At 37.8% G+C, this 21816-nt stretch overlaps 1 protein-coding gene across 28 annotated transcripts in view; it reads left to right on the top strand.

The window, feature by feature from the left end:
- ADGRL2 (adhesion G protein-coupled receptor L2) overlaps positions 1 to 21816 on the top strand; it is a 320846-nt gene that overhangs the window by 234769 nt on the left and 64261 nt on the right. For all 28 annotated transcript variants that reach the window (XM_030494611.2, XM_030494604.2, XM_030494621.2 and 25 more), the window contains one exon: positions 11752 to 11965. In XM_030494611.2, coding sequence (XP_030350471.1) covers positions 11752 to 11965 — 214 coding nt within the window. The remainder of the gene's footprint in view (positions 1 to 11751; positions 11966 to 21816) is intronic.

Raw genomic sequence — 21816 nt, 5'->3', positions numbered from 1 at the left:
CAGTTAACTGAAATTCAATGGATATTATGTTGGGTGATGACTTGTTAATCTGCGCTTACTAGCAGGGATAATAGACGTCTGCACTCATCACCTCCCCTTCCACCCTTGCCAACCTCCCCACCACCACCACCAATTTTTTCAAAGGCAAAGGACAGCAACAAGTGATACTTCTTTATTATCCTTAGAGCTATGGGAAAGATAAAATAGTATCTGCAGCTGCCAGTTTCCCTTGCTTGGGCAATTCACATTATTTTCTCCTTGAAGGCTTTATTAGCAATACATCAGCTACTGTTGTGTAAACAAAGAGTGTATTTTGATACTTGGGAGGTTTTTTACTACTACCAGTTGGATAGCTATTTGAAACAGAAATCTTCTCCTAAAATGTGGCTAAAGATGGGAGGTGCAGTTGGTCGGCTCTAACTTCACATGTATTTCAAATATATATTTCCCACATTTATAAAGCATTGACTGAATCATCATCTGCAGGGCCTGTTCTAAATTTAGTAATTCAGAATAGAATTTTGAGCACAATAATATATATAATAGAGATTTTTATTCAAATGTCAGTGGCAAATCGGTGTCATTATATATCAAGACTGAAATTGGGTCCTCCAAAGGGCATTTTTTCTTAAAGTACTTTCCTGGGTTGCATATTTTTTATTTCGTATTCAGCATGAGGTGTCTGCTGCATTTAATAAAATAAAATGAAGGTCACGGAAGATCACTAGCTTTCCCATAATGTGTCCCAGTAGATAACTGGAAAAAAGGTAGTGATTGAAATGGGTTGAGGATCATCTGTGCAGACTATATAGAAAATTTGTGTCTTTTTTTTAATTATAGGGATGAATTCTAGTTTTAATTGTGTTTATTTCACTATATGTAATCTTTCAGCTGTACCACCCCAGTTTTAATTTCAAAAATTTATACATGTTTTGTCAGCTTTACTTCAGGGAGTTCCTGAAGTGAGTCAGTAGGTGTTGCTCTTCCCTTGGTGGGCTGAACGTGAAGCTCATTGAGTCAGTAAAAAGCCTTACCGTGACCTAAACATGCCTGTGTCAAGTCCTAGCTCACTAATGCACCAGTGCCCCATTAGGCTGTTGAGGGAAACTGACTGCTGAAGATGCTTCTTTAAAATGGAACAGTCTAATGAAGCTCATTAATGCATTTTTCATTAGAACACGAATATTGAGTGTCCAGGTTAAATTCTAAGGAATCTATCCTGCACTCATTGAGGTTAATGACAAAGCTCCCCATGATATTAGTGATGCAGGATGGGAACTTAATTGGGATAATTAAGATTCTGCTTACCTAAAATTCCCTATTATTTTCAAGTAGATAAAATGTTACAAAATTACTACTATGAAGAGTTGTATAATGTTGAATCTCAACACATCCTTCAGAGATGACAGCATTTCAGTGGGAGATAATACTATTTCTGTATTTTGTATTTCATTCATAAAGTACCCTTGTAATTTTCTAGAGGCCTGTGTATCTGAAAACCATCATGAAAAATAGGGTTCTGTTTGGTTCTAGAGTTCAAACATTGTCTTTATTGTGTATTTGAAGATAACATGGGGATACATTGCTGAAACCCAGTAGGGATCTGAACTTCAAATTCAGTAGTGGCAGAGATGGAAAAGATACTGCAGGAGTACCGTGGGATTGTATGAATTTCAGAGAATAGTTCCATTAAGTGCAACTTGCTCTGCAGTGGTGCAGACATACTAAAATTGCTGTTTGTACCAAAAGAAATGCAGCTTGCTTACTGAGTAGATAGGATATCCAGCTTTTGTGCCTTCCAGGGAGTCTGAAGCCTCCGTTATAAATGATTATGTCAGGATGCCTGATTTAAGTAGTTACCCTAACACCTGCTCATTCCTGCCTCCTTTGGACACCCCTAACCTTCTCCTTCCCTCCTTGCCATCCCCAGCAGATGAACAGCTCCCTCCTCAATTATGCTGCCATAACGGCTGCTTTGATCATGCTCTGAGCTCGCTCTGGAAATTATCTTGATTAATCAAACTCACTGCTGTAAAAGAAACAACAATGTAAATGGATGGATGAGCAGAGGGACCCCGTGGGTGCGAGCAGGGGCTGGCAGTTGGCCGGGCAAGGCTGGCTTTGCTGGCGCAGGATGGTGAGGGGGCTGAGCCATGTGGGACCCGCAGCTCCTGGGCAGCCTTGTGCTCCCTCCAGACCTGGCGGTTAGATGAGGAGCCTTCCCCTCTGACTTGCAGAAGCCCTCTGCCTGTTTGTACACCTAAATAATGTATCAGAAGAACATGGCGCTTTCGGTAGGAAAGTGTCATTTTAGGTGGTGTGGAAAAAAGTAGAGCAATCAGATCTTTTATACTTCACAGCTGCCTCCTCCTGAAATACTTGCTTTAGACACATAGGGAAAGATTTTTTTAAAAGGAAACTATGACCTGGTACGGTGAAGGACTATGCAAAATACATTAATTACTAAGAAAATTACCTTCCACATCTGCAGTAACAGTGCAGTGCTCCTGTCTTGCTGGTTATTGAGTTTATACTTTAACACCTAACGATGTTTTTTTTTTTTGCCGGGTCTGGTGCAGAGCTCTCCTAGTCCCTTCCTTTATTACTGGTTGTATTAAGATCAATGAACAACTTCGGAAGCTATTAGATGTGTGCTTCTAAATAGAAGTAATTAGCAAATGCAAAGTTTTCCTCTCTGTGTTGTGTTACAGTGTGTATTCATCCCTTTTGTTACTTTCTAATGTAAATAGCATTAATTATGGAACTTTTATCACATAATTATGGAAAATTGTTTACTTTCCATCTTCTCTTTCGGAGAGAAATTTCAGGGATCCTGATTCTTCGTTTATTTCATTTGAGTACTCATTAGGTGGTTCTCTAAAAGCTGAGAGCATTCTTCCATCCACATTTGTGACAGTTGAAGGGGAAGGGGCACAAATTCCAGGATTAAAAACCAGAATCCAAATTCAGAAGCCCTGAATTTGAGTCCAGGTGGAATTCAGTGATCCTGTCACTTTATCTCCCTGGTCTTTCATGTTTGCAGTGAGGCATACGGGTATGCAGTTCCTTTACAGGTGATTAACAACAGTTTGAGAGGGTAGCAGAGGTGCATATTTCCTTTATTTACTCTGGAAATAGTACCTCTGTTGCCATTCTTTCTTACTTCCTGCCTGCCCAGGGAGCATGTTAGAACTGTGTATATTCCTTAGGACTTTAAAAATTACCTATTTATTGATAAACAATTTAATAGTTTTCCTTTCTTCATACAATTTATTATTCAGAGGATGCTCTCAAGTATCTGTGTAGGATTATTCCCTGAATGTGCCAGAACCTTAAGTATGTTGTAAAAACTCTGTATGGTATATCTCTCTCCTCTCTATAATAGTCTTTTAGGAATCCACAAATATTTCACAGAAGGTAAGGTCAGGAAGGAAGCCTTTCTTTCTGACAGGCATTTTCTGAGATTGCTTGCTACTCTTGTCTCATATCTATTTGTGGGAATATTTGAAGTGATGGCACATTTACCTTAAAGTACATTCATCACATTGCTCTTCTCCTTGTTTTCAAAAGGTATGACTGTGTATTTTGGTTTAGCAGTTTCATCTGCAGGATCTTAAGCCTTTATGTTTCCAAGGATTCTTCTTTCTACTCCCGAGTCCTCAGAAATGTTTTGGAAGCTATACTGAATGAGAAGAGGGATTGCTGTGCTATTTGCATACTCATAAGCACTCTTTAAGTGGCTTGCCATCATTAAAGTTAACCACATAATTTTTCCACTGTAATTTATATTGTGACAATTGACTCCACCCCATCACTTTATTGAATAGAGTATATGAACTCTACATTATTGCTTGATTCCACTCCATATATAATTCTGTTTGTAAACAAGAGAAAGCCCCCTTTATAATTTTACGACTGTGATCTCAAATATTACCATATTGTAGCAATTGTACAATATTTTTAATTAAATATGTGATAAATTTTTAAGACTAGGCCAGTATTCCATATTTTAAACTTTGTCACTTGTAGAATGACATTTTCTTTAAAATAAGCCAGAATTATCAGGGTCCAGTTTCTTCTGCATTTTAGTGAGATAATATGTTTTGCTTTCTTACACAGGTTAGGATATAACCTGTTTAATAAGGCGGTGTACACAGAACACCAAGAGTTATTATTAGAACCCAACATGTCACCTGCTGGAATGATTTAACTTTCACCAGTGCACATATTCTCGAGGAAATGGTACATCTGTGCATGGTTTCGATGAACCTCTGAGGTGATAAGGCTTCGAGCTTCTTAAAGATGGGAATAAAAGCATATTTCTTTTGTCAGCTGTTGACTCTGAATACTGCTGATGGAAATTCCCTGTTCTTCCTCTTCCTCTGCCCCTCCTCAACACATGCTTTCCAATCAAAAATGACTGACATAACTGAAAATATGAATTGTTGTCAAGATACATTTTTATGGAAAATAGAAGAATATTTTTATTCTGCTACCAGTATCCTGTGCAGAGGAAATAATTCAACAGGAAATCCCGTTGACACAACATTTCTGACACATCAGCCTTTGTGTGTCTTACCTCCCTGTTTCAGAGGTTGTTTCTGATTCAGAAGCTTCTCCTTCCTGACAGGTGGTGTGCTCAGAGAGTTCACAGTTGGTAAACTGGAGATAACCTCCAGGAGAGGGATTTACAGAGACCATGGGACTTGCTTGCCTTGAGAAATTTTGAAGATGCTATATATTTAACGGCGAGAAAGAAGAGGGTAGAGTGCTTTGTGCGAGCTGGCAGAGGATCAAGTGTGTATGATGTGAAGGAAAAAAGGAAAGAGATTCTTGCAGCCTGAGAACAGACATCTGGCTGGCAAAAGAAAAGAAATATCATTGACAGATGAATACTGTTTCAAACCGGGATAATTTTAGATCAAGAGGGCAAAGTTTTGCTCTCATGCATACAGCTCCCACTGAAAAGGGATGGGAAAGGTGCATGCATATGAGAATAAAATTTGGTTCTAAGTGAGAACTGAACAACACATGTTTTTACACTAGATATTTAGACTTTCATGTTTAGGTCACATGGTTTCCATCTGCCACATGTAGGCATTGCTAAAATGATGCCAGGAACCAGGCTCTGGTTTTGTGACTTTCATTAAAGGAATGAGTGGTTTCTATCCAGTTTCAGTGTGGCTGGATTCGAAGTGCAGAAGCCCATTTTCACAATTTAGCATTAATTAGCACTCTTGTGGCAGCTTCGGCAGGCAGGTGAAGGCTTAAATGGGCATGAAGACAAAACTCTTTTTTCCCATACTGGCAATTCCTTCAAAATAGGGTTGAGACATGATGGGCTAATATGGGGATGCGTGCACAGCTGCTGTGTGGGCTGTGCTTGTTCCAGATGATTGAAGGACTTTGCTTCACAGGTCTGTCAAGATAGCATTCTTTTCTGCTTTTAAAGAAAAAAACAAACACACGAACACCAACAAAAACACAATCCAAACACACACACACACACCCCCCCCCTTAATTCTGCTACCTTGGAGAGACATATTCTTGCCCTTCTGAATGAGGGGTGAGAGCTGTTTAGGAGGACTTAAATGAGATCCTTGCCAGCTGCACACTGGAAGGATCGACACTGTTACATTAAAAGGCTGAGATGCTGCTGCTCGCGTTAGGTTTTGCTGAATCATTCAACAAGGTGCAGAAAGCAGGTAAGCCCTGACTCTTTTTTTGCTGAAGAGAGCCTCACAGGGATATTTTTGAGAATTGCATGGAGACTGCAAAACGTAGAAGGAAAATTGTAATAAGTTTCAGTGAACCTGGAAAGCAGGACCCATCCTGTGTGAGTCAGAGGGCGTAACTCAGGCTTCTGCCCTGACTTTCATTAATCAGAGATACACCATGGTCTATGTTTATGTACACTGAATATTAAGTATATAATTACAAGAAATTACCTACAGTTCTAATTCTGCTGCTCACACTGAATACTGAAGAACACTGAAAATTTTTTTAGTGTTAATTTTTTAAAGACTAAATAACGATCTAATAAAACGTAAAATATAGTTCTAAAAACCCAAACTTTAGTTAGTTAATATTTCTAAAAGCTTTATTGATAGCAGTTGGCATTCCTATTTTGTAAGAGGCATGCTTCCAGATTTTAGCCAAGTAATTAAAATATGAAGCAGTATGTCTGAGAAACAGAATTCTGGAAACCAGTGTTAAAAATCACCCCTCACAGCTAATTTAATCAATGAAATAGTTGCCCTGCATCAGTGTAATTTAAATGGTCAAGTCTGTTCCTTAGGACTTCAGGCCTCTTTGTTAAAGTTCGAATAATGAACATACTTTCATGTACCTTGTTTTGGCTTAATCCCATTTTTATGAATGAGTTAAAAAAAAAAATGAGGAAGATGCCCCTTGCTAGAAAAGAGTTTCCTTCACTGAATAATCTCTTGTCTTTAGATGTCCCCTCCTTCCAGCATCTCAAATGAAAATGAATGTATACTTAAAATGGCAAAGAATACAGCTGCTGGAAAATATATTTGAAATGATCGCTTCCTGCCTAATTTGACCCCATCTGAACAGCGGGGTTTTGTCTGCCAGGCTGCAGCATGGGCTGGCTGTGCATTGACTGCTGGGTTTTCCTGAAAGAAGAGCTGAGTGCTGTGAACTCCAGACCTCGGTGTGGTATCAGAAGCTCTTACTGTGCCAGTGTAATCTTTTAATAGACATGCTTGCCAGAATGACTTTTTCCTTCAAAGACAGAATTAGAAAGCACAGTTGTCATTTAAATTGCCTCTGTCTTTGTAGTAGTTGGTAGTGATCTGTTGACCAGGATTGGATAATTTAAAAGCTGTTTAACAAAATAACATGCTTGTCTGTGTGAAATACATGCAGTGCTGAGAGACAGGGAGAAGTCTCCCTTGACAGAGTTCGTGGGATTCTTTAGAAACTGCAGGATGCTGAAGCCTTTCTGCAGAATTATAAAAGCTTTGTGGAGCCCATATTGAGAATTTGCATGATTTTCAGATGGCAAAGTATGTTCAGCTGTCTCTGTGCAACCTCCGTGTGCGCACATACACGCTTCGCTGGGAGAGAGAGAAGATTCTCAGCAGAGTTTTTGTCAGGCTTTGCATTTGTTCAACATATATTATTGAAATGCTGCCCAAGATGCATCACTTCATCTTGTGTAGAACTTGAATCATCATGTTACATGATTTGGTAAAATAAAAGAGATTGTGAAAGAGACGACAGTAAACATTCTGTTTAAAAAGATGTGCTCTTTTCAAAAGACCTTTCTGTTAGAGCCAAATAACACAAGAAGCAATATTTCCTTGCTCGCAAACACATATATATTTGTTTCTGTAAAGATTTGTTTTGGATACTCAGTTCTTCCAGTATCTGCATTCTTTGAAAGAATTTTATATTTCCATGTTGATTTTCTCTGTGCTTTAAGTTTTAATCAAAGATTCCGTGCTTCTGATGTTGAGGAGTACTGATGTTAGCCTGTTTACATTCCACTGTTTTTCCTCTGTATGGGGTGAACTTTCAAATGTGGTGGTGCTGTTTGCTTTAATCTACCAAATTTAGCACACTCTCTTCTTATTGACAACTGAAAAAGATGGTATGCTAGTGGGCAGGATGCTGTGAATTATTAACTTTTCTTTGCACTTTGACAAATTTAGGTTATCTATCTAAAGTCAAATAGTTTCTATAAAGGAATGGTAAATAAGGCATTGCAAACTTACATAAAACGATTTTTAGCCAAATGTGAATTTAACATATTTCTGAAACAGGGTTCTGAGTTACATTTCTTTCCTAGAACTCTTATTTTTTTCATTTCATAAAGTATAAGAGAAAAGATTTTTGTTTGTGATGTTTCATATACATTTTTTTTCTCAGTGTGGTTTTCTCCATGGATAAAGGATTACAGAATGTACATTACCACTAAAAATCCCCTCTACGTTTTTTTCTTAGAAATGCGATTTCGCAAAAGCAGTTTATTTTCTTCTTAGAATAAAGAGCCTGCACTCAACTAATTTGTGAGCAGATAAAACGTAGAGGAAACATATATTTGCCAAGAAGCTTTTCTATAGTCAAAATAGTCAGCAGGACAGAAATCACGCTCTTTTTCTCATTAGGTATTAATCTTCTTCCATTTTGGAAAAAAAAATGGCAAACCACCACACACAACACTGATTAATATATACAAATGCGAATGAATCAGAGACAGCATATGTTTCATCTGGTAATAGACGCTTACTTGAGTTAATGTTTAGGTTGTGGTGGAAGTCCTAGCTGGGCACCAGAAAGATCTTTGCAATCGGGAAGCACTTTGTGTTCTTGGGTGTCAGACAGCAGTGTCATCCATGGCACAGTTTGCTTTGAAACAATTAGTAGGAAGACGAGGAATGTTGATTTCAACTACAGGAGGACAGCCAAACAAAATAGGTTTATGCAAGGTACAGTAAGGCAAGCAGCAGGTTGAACACAGGTTGGTTGGAAAAAAAAGCATTGCCAATATTCATGAGGAATTGCACTGGAGATTAAAAGTTACTGGTGACAACAGTAATTATTGACAGAGCCACATACTTACGTCTAAAAAGCTCTGGAATGATGCAGAAGCAGGCAGTAGCATTCAGATGCTGGTTGTTCAAACTTCCATCCTGTGGCAGTGCATCTGTTTATCGGGAATTATCTCCTGAATGTAAATGAATTTCAATCCTAAGTCATTGCTCCTGTTGCCAAGAGGTATTTATTCCAATCACTTGCCTAAAGCGCAGGGAGTTATTGCTTGACATTTTATAGCTTCAGAAAGAGCTGTCGTTTCAAAATCATTTGTTCAGAGAGGAGAAAATGGAGCAAAACAGTTCATTTTACCCTAAGCACTGCTATTTGGCAGTATTCAGATTTGCACGGCACAAAGCTGCAATATTGATTTTTCGCTCACAGGGCCTCCCACAAGTTCTTTCTTCGATTGTCAGGGTAGCAAGATGGATTGAATTACGCTTTGCTTGTTGATACACTTTTTCTTTGTTGATAGGAAAAAATTACAAATAAAGCTTCAGCATAAAGATCACAGCAGCTTTGTTAGTGGACTTTAAATTTATTTTATTTAGTTAAAATTCTTCCTGCACCAGGGAGATTCCTTAGAGCAGTCTCCCCACCTAATGCTTGATGCATTGTTTTGCTTTATTGCTTGCTGCTTTTGCAGTGTAACACCTACATTATAATCTCGGGTGTGTCCTTTGTTGCCTGTGAAGTGATCTAACCTTGCTCTAGTATTTTTAATGTTTGTCCTAATACAGAACTTCTTGTGGATGCCTGCAGGGGGAAAAATTGCAGGTTAAAACACATTCACAGTACTTGGAGCAGTCGCCATAGATGATGAAATAAGATTTGCAGGCAGCTGATCTCTGTAACAAACTGCGGAGTTCTTGTATTTGAATTCAAGGTATTTCCTAGTAGAAGTGGAGACTGTGCTGCAGGATCTGCAGTAAGTAAGCTGCCTGTCTGTCACAGGCAGCTCGGTGTCAGCCCTGGCCCCATAGTGTTCCATACATCTGCCCTGCTGCTGCATGTGCAGCCACGTTCTATGGAACACCCTTTGGACAGCCGAAGCTGCTGTTTCTCTCCTCAAAACCCAAAAGTTTGGGGAGTGTGGGGGTAGCCAGACTCCCCAGCTAGGCCGTGGTGATGCCATGCACTGGAGAAAGCCCTGCTGTGTGCCAGAGATACAGGCACCATTGCCGCCAGCTGGAGGGATGAGCTTTATGTGGACGGCATTAAATTTGACAGGAGCAGTAGGATGTAGGAATGGCAGTCACTAGCAGCATTATATTTGGTCGTACCGTGGCTGTCGTGATGGTGATTAATCAAAGGAGCTGTTGTATGCATGTGTGGTGGGGGCTTTGCACGCACCCCTCTCTGTGCCCATTTCACGCCCTCGCTGAGCCGTGAGCAGCTTCTGTATTCGTTGTATTAATTTGCTGCATGGGAGGAACATGTAGGGTGTTAATGTGATGGATTCGTGTTTTAGCTCTTTCCAGCTTTCAGTTCATGATACTTCAGCATGCCTCTAATAATAATGCTTGCTATTGCGCATGGTGTGTGCAGCTGAACCGACAGGAGTGAATTTGAAATGGAATTGTGGTGCTTTCTATGGCAATATGGCTTCTTCCCTTATTAACAAATACTGAAACATATCACCAGAGTAATGGTACTGTTGGATACGGTTCCACAAAATGTAAAGGCAGATGTGGTTGCTGCACTCTGGCCTTCCCCTTGTGCTGGGGTGAATTCCCACCCAGCCAAAGAGCTGGTCCTCTGAGACCTCATCGGCTCTTCTTTAGTAGAGGGAGGTTAGAGTCAGACCAGCCTCTTGCATTAGTTTACTATACAAGTTGGACAAAAGCAGGTGCTGGCGCAAAGGGAAGGCAGGGGTGTGCACGTAGAGGATGGGTAGATGGGCTCTGGTTGCCAGGAAGCTACATCCAGACACTGGTGTGATCATTATCAACAGCTTTTTTTGCAGTCCTAACAGTTATCTTCATACAGTATTTTTAATCCACAGATCATTAATTCAGTAGAAAAAGTGACAGCCTCTGGTTCATGTGAAAATTTACTATCAAGGGGTTATCTCAAGTTGTTCTTGATCTTTTTAGATCCCGCTTCCTTGCCTCTTCTAACGCATCATACTTTTTAAGAAAAGTTTATTTTCTTTACCTTCAAAACACTGTAGAGCTCCATCTTTCCATACTCACTAGTTATTTCTCTTTGCTGTCACAACTTGTCTCCAGCAGCATGCACTGAAATATTAATGGCCTTGTGCTACGGTATTAGGATGACTTTCTCAAAAATAGGAATATCTGTAACTCTGGTGAAAATGTAGAAAGGATTTACTATTTTAAAGAAATAGGTATTTAACAGCACCATGTTACCAACTTGTCTTTCAAAAGGCAGTAATGCACACATTTTGTAAGAAACAGAAATATTCTGTTTAATAGTAATCCACCAGTAGCTGTGTACAAGAAAGTGTAGTATACAGATCTACAGTTTGCAGTAGTGATCATTTATGCATTTGTTCAGAATCTTAACTGTTTTTTTGTTTATGTAAAAGGCACAGTAAGCGCTGAAGTTCAACTAGGTAAGGTATTGGAATGCACATTAGATCTGGTGGCACAAACATCCATAAAATAGCTAAGCAAAAGAAACCACCTCTTCCTGGAGAAAGGAAGATATAAGTTAAGAAAGACTAATGAAGTTGGAACTACGGATTTGCAGGGGTTTTTTTTGTGGATTTTGGTTGGTTGGTTGGTTTTGGGTTTGTTTGATGGTTTTGGTTTTTTTAAGTTACTTCTGCATTTGCAAATCCTGCCTGCTCTGCTGCTCCCCACTTTCAGACACAGCTTGATTGTGCCCAAAGAGGGAAGAAGGAAGCAGAGAAAAGACGTGGGAACAGGAACATGCAATGTAGCCATCCAGACAGGCAGCACTTGCAAGGGATAAAATAAATGAAGAGGAATTCCTCCTTTCTCAGATTAAGGACACAGCAGCGGTGGTGCAGGGATATGACAGTTTCATGAAAGATGCTTCACTTAACATGGTACCAGGTCAAACTGTTTAAAGGTGCATTTCCTTTAGCACACTGATGAGATCTGGTGCCTATGTGACAGAAAAAGAGTAGTCCAATGAATATATTCTTTAGGCTCAAGTCTAATCCTTTTTTTTTATTTTTTTTTCTTTCTTTTTTTTCAGGTTTCAGCCGAGCAGCACTACCATTTGGTTTGGTTAGGAGGGAGCTCTCCTGTGAAGGCTACTCCATTGACCTCCGGTGTCCAGGAAGTGATGTTATTATGATAGAAAGTGCTAACTATGGACGGACAGATGACAAGATTTGTGATGCTGACCCTTTCCAGATGGAGAACACAGAATGCTTCCTTCCAGATGCCTACAAAATTATGACACAGAGGTAAATATATATATTAAAAAAATTTGAGTACTAAAGAGGAAAAATGCCTGAATTAATACAGTAAGAGGTATATGCTGTAGGAAGTGCCAAGCCATAGCTGCCAGTTTACTATTGAGGAGTATTATTTATATCAGGTAATATTAGAAGGTATTAAAAAGTATCAGTTGCAGTGAGAGAGTTGGGGGTTTTTTTAATTCCATGAGTAAAAGTTAAAAAGGAGGAAAATAACTGCATGGAGAATGAAGCAATTTACTTACTCGGAGATGCCCTGTCTCTTTGTCTTTTAGGTGGTCAGACAGCACTCAAAATGTGTCCAGACGGATGCATTTTTCAGTAACTTCTACATTCCCTGGCAAAGTTAGACATTTCCTGTGAATGCAGTAAATCATTGCCATCGTTCCCACCTGTGAAATGCATCCAATTGAAAATGTCAGAATGATTAAATGCCAAGATGATAATATACCGTTATACATGTGTGTACAGAAGCATATATGCATGTAAGCTCAAGTTACATTATAGAATCATAGAGTAGTTAGAGGTTGGAGAGGAACTTAAGATCATCTAGTTCCAACCCCCCTGCCATGGGCAGGGATCCCTCACACTAGACCATGTCGCCCAAGGCTCTGTCCAGCCTGGCCTTGAGCACTGCCAGGGATGGTGCATTTACCACTTGTTTGGGCAACTTGTTCCAGTGCCTCACCACTCTCACAGTGAAGTATGTCTTAGTGACAGTGACAGTGATTGTCACTCAGAGAACATTATAATCAGTCAGAAGAGCCAAAGAATCTTAGGGCCACTTAGATTGGAAAAGACCTTTAAGATCGAGTCCAACTGTTAATTTAGCACTGCCAAATGCACCACTAACCCAAGTCACAAAGCTCCAATAAGTGTTTTTCATACAAAAAGTGCATCAGAACTAAGATTCACAGAAATTCCTATGCTACAAGGCTGCATGTAGGCAGCAGTCACCTGGTACTGACAGCTGTGGATATGTCAGCACAAATCAGTCACTGGCATCGTTACTGGCTTAAACTACAAGCCTGAGTAAGTTCAGGATTGGTGGGAAGTTTTCCTCCAAGTGTATTTTCTCTAGGGTGAGGAATCTGTACATAGAGGGGATGTGAGTAACCTGGGAGCTTTCTGGTGCATGTTACACAGGTGTCTGAAATGAAACATGCGTATTGTCATTCATGCTATGCTCCATGTTCTGTGTTCTGTTCGAACATGGTAGCACTCAGTAACATACAGTCGCATCTTAAAAATAGTCTTCGATTTTGATTTCCCAATTCACTCAAGTTGTCATGAGTGTGACTCTTACAATTTTTTTATCATTTTCATGGGAATGCATGGATTCTCTCTACTTCTGTAGTAAAACATTTTGGCTAGATCTCAGGCTTCAATTTCAAATGTTGAAGGTAAATTAAGGATATCAGGCCTTTTATTCTTGTTCTATGTTCAACCTGTGACTTGTTCTATGATCAGTAAGGGAAAGGCTCCATCACTATGCTAGTAAGAAGGTAGTATAACTTCTTTAAATCATGTTTGAATTATCTTTTTGTGGTTCTAGTTCGTTGCTGTTAATTAGATCAAGCCAGATTTCCGTTGAGACTGCAGCAGCAGTGTCATCATCCTCTAATCTGTCAACTCCCTTTGAAACCACCTTCAATTGCTTTTGTAAATGTAGTGCCTCTCTGTAGATTTCCTTGTTGTGTAAAATGCATGTTGTGTTTTGATCAAAGTCCTCCTTATGTTCACGGCAAATATACAGATTAAGGTAGTCAGAGACAAATATAGAGGCACAATCTTGCTTAAAGTGACATCAAACTGTTACTGGAAAGCTGAAATTTAAATCCTCCCTTTCCAATTAATCAACTATAAGTTTGTGATAGCAGAGAGTATTTTTGAAGTTCCCCAGTCTTCCACTCTCACCTTTTTTTCAACAGATTAAGATGAAGTTGTGATCACATCTCTGACATTGGTTCAGAATACCTGTGCTGAGAATTTCTCATTTTTGTTCCTTTTTTTTTTTTCCCCCTGAATGAATGGCAAAGATCATTTGACACTTTGCTTTCTATTTTTGTCTGGCATTTATAGTAATTTAGAAGTTTGCTTTTGTAGTTTTCTTTCTCAATCCTGTCATTAAGTAGAAAAGCTGTCTCTTGACTGGTTCAGTCTTTTCTCAAAATTGCTCAATTTGTGCTATATTGCAAGAATAGAAGAAGATTGCAAATTTCTTACGAAATATTTAAAGTTCTTGTATCTCGTTTATTTATAACTGCATTGGTGATCATAATTTTTTGTTGTCTAAGGCAAACTGTTATTTGGTACTCAGCACATGTCCTTAATCTGATATCTAAAAGTATTGCATCAGCTGTATTTTGATGGCAGTAATTGCATAGAAAAATCTCACCTGAAGGACTATTAGATTCATTGGTGGTTTTTTTTTTAACTGACTAGAAAAAAAAAAAATCTGTTAGAACATTTGATCACAAGCAAAACTTTTCTTCCATACCTTTAGAAATAAGCAGCAATTGTTTCTAGATTGCTAATTAAAATCCTACAGTGTTTACTTTTAAGGACTAATGACACGTTTTTATCACTTCAGCCAGCAGTGTTTCTACCCACTGCGTTTGACCACTCAATTCAGTTTAGACCTGCAGTTAAATGTAGTTCCACGGCAATTATTAAATACTCATTGTTCATTTGCAACATTACTCCACAGCTTTTGCACAGCAACTACATTTACTGCAGTTACAGCGTGAAAACACTAGCTTAATGAGATCAATAGTGTGAAATCTGAAGATTGAAAAATAAGATGAGGTTTCCAGTTGAACACAAAGCTATGTAATCACATGCCCTGCTCCCCTTCCAGAGAATTTGAGATACTAGCACACAAACTTTGCCAGTGTGCACTGATGCATCAGCTCCTCTTTCTCAGAACAAACTGCTACTTCATCTTTTCTCCCTCCCTTTTCTTCCTTTTCTGCAGTTCTCAAAAGATTTTTAACTTAATGCTTTCGTAGGAAGCCTGACTAGAACACTAATGACTTCATTGCTTTGCTTTTACCTTTGTAAAGTAGTTATTAAATTTTTAGTCCCTGATTGAAGTTTACACGGAATCTAAATACCTCTGAAATACTTTATTCTGGAATAATTGGAATCTAATTTCAGACTGGCATGTTTAAAATTGAAGCTTTGAAGAAAGAGACCAGACCTTTAGAAAATCCCTCTCCCCTTTCACACTTCTCTGATAATTAACCCCGACGTTTGCATACAGTCAAGTTGGAGAGATCCTACCACACGCTAAAGTTGAGTTTAGAAATAAGCTTATTAGTGGAATATTTGGTGAGGGAGTAGTGTAAGTGAGTGGCAGAGGACCCGCATTTCAGGCAATTTAAATCTTAAAATAGTCAGACTCCTTGGTGCTCTGCTGTCCTTTAGCAGGGACAAATCTCCTCCATTTCCTCTTTGTTTAGAAAGAAATTAAATTAACAAGGAAGCAGAAGATGCAAAGCAGCCTGAGGAAATTGCTCTAGTCGCTCGCTCATAAAGTGTGATGGTGTGGCTGTAGCCAGAAAACTGTCACGAGACTTTGAAGTTGATAAGGCTAAATAGTACCGCTCTTTATAGGCACAGCAGAGATCTGAAAATTTACATGATAAAACTCACTTATGACCTAGTCTTAAGTCCACTTCCATTGTAAGTGGATTGGACGTGATTGTGTGAGTTATATTCAAACTGCCTGTGTGTTTATGAGGGCTTTCTGCCACCAGTGTCAACTTCAAAGCCCTGCTTGCAACTGCAGGTGGATGAACCACACGGTTTTGTCAGGACAGGCACTAAATGTTACAAAAATACCACATAGTGTTTGGCTTTCTCTTTTTATTAGCTTAAAATAATAATGGATATTTAAAAGTACTTGTAAATACTTAAAATACATTTCAAAGGCAAAGGCATGTTATATGTGTAATTTATAGTGGAACAATAAGCTGCAAAAATGCATTTTTTGCATGCTGGGACATTTCACTTCTGAATTAAAACCAGGCTTTTTTTAGTAGGAATCTTATTTCCTAGTCCTAAACTTTTCTTAAACAAAATGTTTCCAAATATATTAAAGGTTAGACATCTTTGTGAATCCAGTACAGTACAATTAGATGATAATTTTGCATGTGTATTTAAATAAATACTTGGGTAGTGTGGCAGATAATCATTTGAATAATATAATTTTAAATTTTGAGAAATCCTATATTATAAAAATGTCAGGCCAGTCCATTCTGTATACCTTATTTTTTGACTGATTTACAGGTATAGATGTTGGTGGGGCTAGTAAAAAATGAACATTCTGTATTTAAAGAAAATAACAGCTTATTAACTCTGAATCTATGGAATCATTTACTTAGATGCAAAATTCAAGCATTTACTGTTAACAGACAAATTAATGTTAACTTAAGAAAGAAATCGTCATTTCCTAATAAAGGCTAATGTACCTTGAATTTTTAAATATGAACTTCTGATCTGTGTTCCGATACTGAGAGCATAGTTGTAATCATTACAAAGAGGAAAAATTCAAAGTATTTTAAACTACAGATCCTGCAGCACATGCAAACATCCACATAAAAAAATATAATCTCACAGTTTCAGTTTATTTTTGATCTGCAACAGAAAGCAGGTTACATGAATCCTGCACAGGAATGGCCTTGAAATTCTATTTTCATCTACAATTTGTACTATAATTGTATCTTTATGTGATCTTTACTAAGCATATTTAATGAGTATCATTTTGCTTTTTCTATATGCACAAACAAAGCAAACCTCAGTGTAATGTGTAAGTATAAAAATGTTAGGTATAATAGATGAACCTAGGGAACTGTAATTTTTTAAATACCCTTCTCCTCTAAAACATTGCTGCAGAAAAGTAAAGGGGTTAAGAAAGGAATAAATCGTCTTCAGCAGTGAGTGTTTTTTCTGTTGCACGCATCCTATCCTATCTATAGCACACACAACACATGTACCTTCAATTACTCCATCCATCATGACACCAGTGAAGAGTTCATGCCTGGGTTTTTGTTACCATGAACTTCTTTCACATGGCAGAACTCTTAACCTGTTATGTCCATCATCTTTCTGCAAGACAGCTGCACTTAAACAGAGGGTCTTCAAAATGTAAGCGAAGTGCCTCCTGCCCAACAGAGTGATCAAGGGAAAGCTGAAAGGAGCCGCAGTGTATCCATTGCTTCTCCTTAGACTTTATTTTTTTCTTATTCCTTCCCAACATAAGAGTGGGAGAATGGATGTTCATTCTTTTCCACCTATCCGCTTGTCCAACAAATACGTCATTTTGAAAAATCTTATATATAAATGAGAATGCGACATTTTTGAAAAACAAAAAAATGAGTTCTCCTCTGACAGACACATCTCTCAAGCCCCCAGTCTTGTTCCTGCCTGTCAAGTCTGCAGAGGAAACATTGTTATACCGTATTAGTGTCCTTTCAAGTGAAAACAAGTTTGGTCTGTTCCATAGTGTGAGTGAATAAAGAAAATCATCTATTGGACTCCAGGCTTGAGTGGATGGTGGGTAAATCTCCTGTAAGTGATTAATCTCACTCATCAGCGTGAAAAGGTCTCACCGAAAGCAAACTTGGTGCAGGGTGTGTTTGCTTGTGGAAGGCAAAAGCCTGCTGTGGGGTCACTGCAGAGCTGAATTCGAGCCTTTGCAAGACTTCCACAAAGAAGCATTTTAGTGCCTCAGAAATAGCTTCCTCAGGGCCTACCGTTGATTCAGTGTTTAAACTATAACACTCTTCAGATTTGCATTTCTTAACGTGACTTAAAACAGTTTTCACGGGCAGGATTTTACCCTCTGCCATTCACAAATGACTGTGATTGTGATAATGGCGCTTTACGTCGGGGGTCTGCCAGGCTCAGACAAGGGCTCTGCTGACCCCTGCTGCTGCCTTGCTTTTTCCTTTGCTTTTCCTTCTGCAGCTGAAGATTGCCTCCCTTTGCTAAAGATACTACGTAGTGAAAACTGTCTCAGAATAAGAGATAGACCCTGCCTTTTTCTACATTGTGGTCATTAAGAGCTTGCATATTTGTCAGAGAAATACCTGTGCTGATGACAGGATAGCAGAGGCTGATGTGGATAAGGTACATTCTTGCAATTTACGCACATCAGAGTTGCAGTGGTACTGATGCCGATATCATATATGAGGTCCTTCTTCTGCTTTGACATTCCAGTGGTTTCTGGTTCACCTTGCTGACAGTTGCTTCACAAACATTTACCATAAAAGATTATCACCATTAGATCTGTTTTTTAAGCATCCTTTAAAAGCGAAGGCTTCTACCCATCTGAAACAGTCGTGGGTCTTAGTATGGCAGTCACCCCCATGAGTATTTTTATGTAGCAGAAGCTTAAAATGCTCTTTATTTTTAAACTAAGCTTTTACTATGCTGGGCCATGGCCCAATTGATTTTTGTTTTGTTTTCTCTGTGTTAGTTGCAAGACTTAGTTATGACTCAAATGTAAAAGGAAAAAAAAGCAGAAATACATGTAGCCTATTTTCATGAACTAGGCATAATCACAGAGCGTAGAATATTCATGAAGCATACCATAGTCCTTGGCTTTATTGCAGAAAAAAAGCGAGTAATACCCATGACTGAGAAGCATTCTGGCATTGTGCATTTTCACTATGATTAATTCTTAATATGAAACTAGTAGGTCTAGTTTACACATTAAAAATAGGGGGAGTTTGTTAATGGGGTTGTTCCATTATGACAGTATTTCATAAATTAAATACAAATCCTCATATTACAAGGTTCTGACCAGTCAGGTAAGGTGAAATAGCTGTCAGTGATGATCTTTTTGATGATCTTTTTGCAGTGTGTTCTGTTGTTATTTTCTGCAGAAGATACTATGTTACACATGTGCAAGCAAGTAAGATGCACGTTGCTGTAGTCATGGCATTGGACAAGCTACAGAGGAAACAACAAAAGGATCATTGACACGAGCTAATGACATTTAAAACTTAGATTTAGTTTACTTCAGAAAATATTGGATTCATTACTTTAGCAGGGTATAGCTTGATATTTTATTTAGTGTTTTTGTATCTTATATTTAAGTTGTTTTATTCCCTTTATTATTGGCAAAACCGCCATCAAATTCTTTTTAAGTCAGTGTATATCTGGCAGGATAGTGTGTATATATATATATTCATCATTCTTTCCTTGCTGTTTGTGGGTGAAAATAAATAACTATACATATGTATACATAAAATTTTAAGTATTATATGCTGTTTCCTTTATATTTGAGCATCACGCAAAATACATGCTTCAGCCTGTGATTTTGTTTGCTTTTTTTTTTTTTATTTAATTTTGTTTTGTTGGAGGTTTTTTTTTGTTTGGTTGGTTTGTTTTTGTTTTGGGGTTTGGTTTTTTTTTCTTGATTTCTGAAAAGGACTTTTCCTAGGTGTGCATACTGTTAAACCTACAGTTAATCATGTACAATATGTTTTGGGTGTATAATTACCTCTCTTGGTAATTCACTGATGTTTTTGAGAACTTGACCGAGACAACATTGCTTAATCTTCAGCACTTTTCAGTTGAATTTTGTATTCTCTTGGATGAATTTGTATGAATTTTATATAGTTTTCAAATTTCTAGTCTAGCCAAGATAAGTTCCTGGTTCAGTTACTGTCAGAACTTTATTAATTAAAAATCTCTGATTTACTTATATATTGCTGTGCCAAATTTACTTCATATAGAATAATACCGTAATAATTGAAGCCTGTTAATTCCTCCCACTCCAATATATCCTCTATAATACTTAGCCAAAACAGCTACATTATCTGATAACGTTGATTTAGGACTTTATACATGTGTTCTTATAGCCATTTATCTCAACCCTTGCTGAGGAGACCTTTATTAAGCTGTGATGACTGCTGAATATGAAATGTAACCAAGATTATTTTTTTATTCAAATATAATTTAAATATTCATCAAAGAGGAGTTATGCTTGAAACTGACAGAGACTATTAACATCAAAAAATATAATTAACTGCACTGGGTATCATGAAGCAGAGTTAGCCAAATAGCCGAGAGGTCTAATTGCTCTAGAGTCTGAGAAGCAATAGTTTTATTTTATACTGTTGCTGTGGAATTAATAGTGATGTGGTTTCCTATGCGAGGCAATTAAAAGCTGCCTGTTAAGGTTCATTGCACTATAGGAGATCCATTGAATATCACTTAGTAAACAGAACTGACATGGAAAAAGTACATGAAGATGGGCAGAGCAGGGTATAGATCTTGAATTAGAACAGATTAATATGAATTAAATATATGTAAGTAAATGATGAGTACTTTTTAGTGTTATGAAGTCAGCAGTAATGATGAAAGTGAAAAGTTTTCATTAGTAACATAAAGGAAATAGAATTTAAAGATTATTATAGTGAAGCTGTTTAATTCAGAGGAAAAGAATCGAAGAGTAACATGGGTTTAAAAATTAAAAAGTAGCTACAGAGTAGTATAAAAATGAGCAGATCTCATATTCTGGAAATTTCCTTCTGCCACAGAATAATCTGCTACTTATGATAAAAAAGAAACTTCTGACCTTTGTGGCTCAATTAAGCTTTTTAGTTGAATTCAGTAAGAAAAAACTTCTTTATTGAATTCCGTAGATTCTGCCTGTGCCCAGGGTATACAGTCTAAAAGGGGTGGCCATATTCATGGTATTTTGACATTAATGAGGTTGCTGAAATGGAGAAGTTTAAGGATCAAAGATACAAGCAATAACAGTATTTTACAGCATTTCTTTTTTTTCTCTCTAATAATAAAATTGCAATCTAATTGCTTAATAAATGGGCCATGATTACTGAAAGACAATTTCCTTCTTTGCGTTTTCCCTCTTTGCATTTTATTTTCTACAGAGTGCAGAAGAATAATTAGCAAAAATGCTGTGGCCACAGATGAAAGAGGTCTTTGGTTTTTTTTTCCTTTCATATGAGAACTGTGAATGAAAGAAATTTGCATGTATGTTTTTCAATTTAGTATGATAGTCAACTTATATGTTTTTTAAGAAGCAATCTTAAAAACTAATTTCATACTGGTAAAATAAAATCAAACAAAGAACTAAAGTAGAATTCCTGTTTTATATAGAGATTGGCTGCCTGTTTCATACATTATTTAGCATCCTTACCCTGTTTATATCAGTGACATAAGAGTGCGTGCTACTTTCTCAGAAGAGTACTGTCTTTGCCGCTTCACAGCACAGTGCCTTGTACTCCCAGGCTTGCACATGGTGTTAGCAGATATTTAAAGCACTTCAGCCTAACATTTTATAGGTCATGATGAACTGAGCCTATAAAACAAGTTACTGCAATGAAGTTAATGCAGTCTTAAGAGTGTTACATAGACCAAATACTCAGTATTCAGTATATTTTTAGCCTGCTGTAGGCACATCAATGGGGAGGAAGTGTTCTTGCATGTCAAACCAGCTTTATAATACACTTGCGGTGCAGAATCTTTACTACAGATTTACTATTGAAAGCCTTTTTTTTTCCAGCAGGTTTTCACTATAATATGGCTATCAGAACCTTTGAATTTCAGTTTCTTCTAACACACACTCACACACATACACACACAAAACAGAAGAAGAAAAGAAATTAGGTAGCAGAATCATTTCATTGGGGAAGCTGCCGTGACCAAAGTCATACAGTTCCAACACCTTGGAGGAACTTCTTAATTACTTCTTAAAGACACTGAGCTGTATAATGTTTTATCTTGCAAGATACATGTTTTGTCATTGTATGTACAAAGGCGTTTATATTCCTTTCTTAGTAGTAATCTGTGATCTTTAA

This window comes from Strigops habroptila, chromosome 8, assembly GCF_004027225.2.
Source record: "Strigops habroptila isolate Jane chromosome 8, bStrHab1.2.pri, whole genome shotgun sequence".
NCBI lineage: Eukaryota > Metazoa > Chordata > Aves > Psittaciformes > Psittacidae > Strigops > Strigops habroptila.
This window is presented reverse-complemented; position numbering and strand designations above follow the sequence as displayed.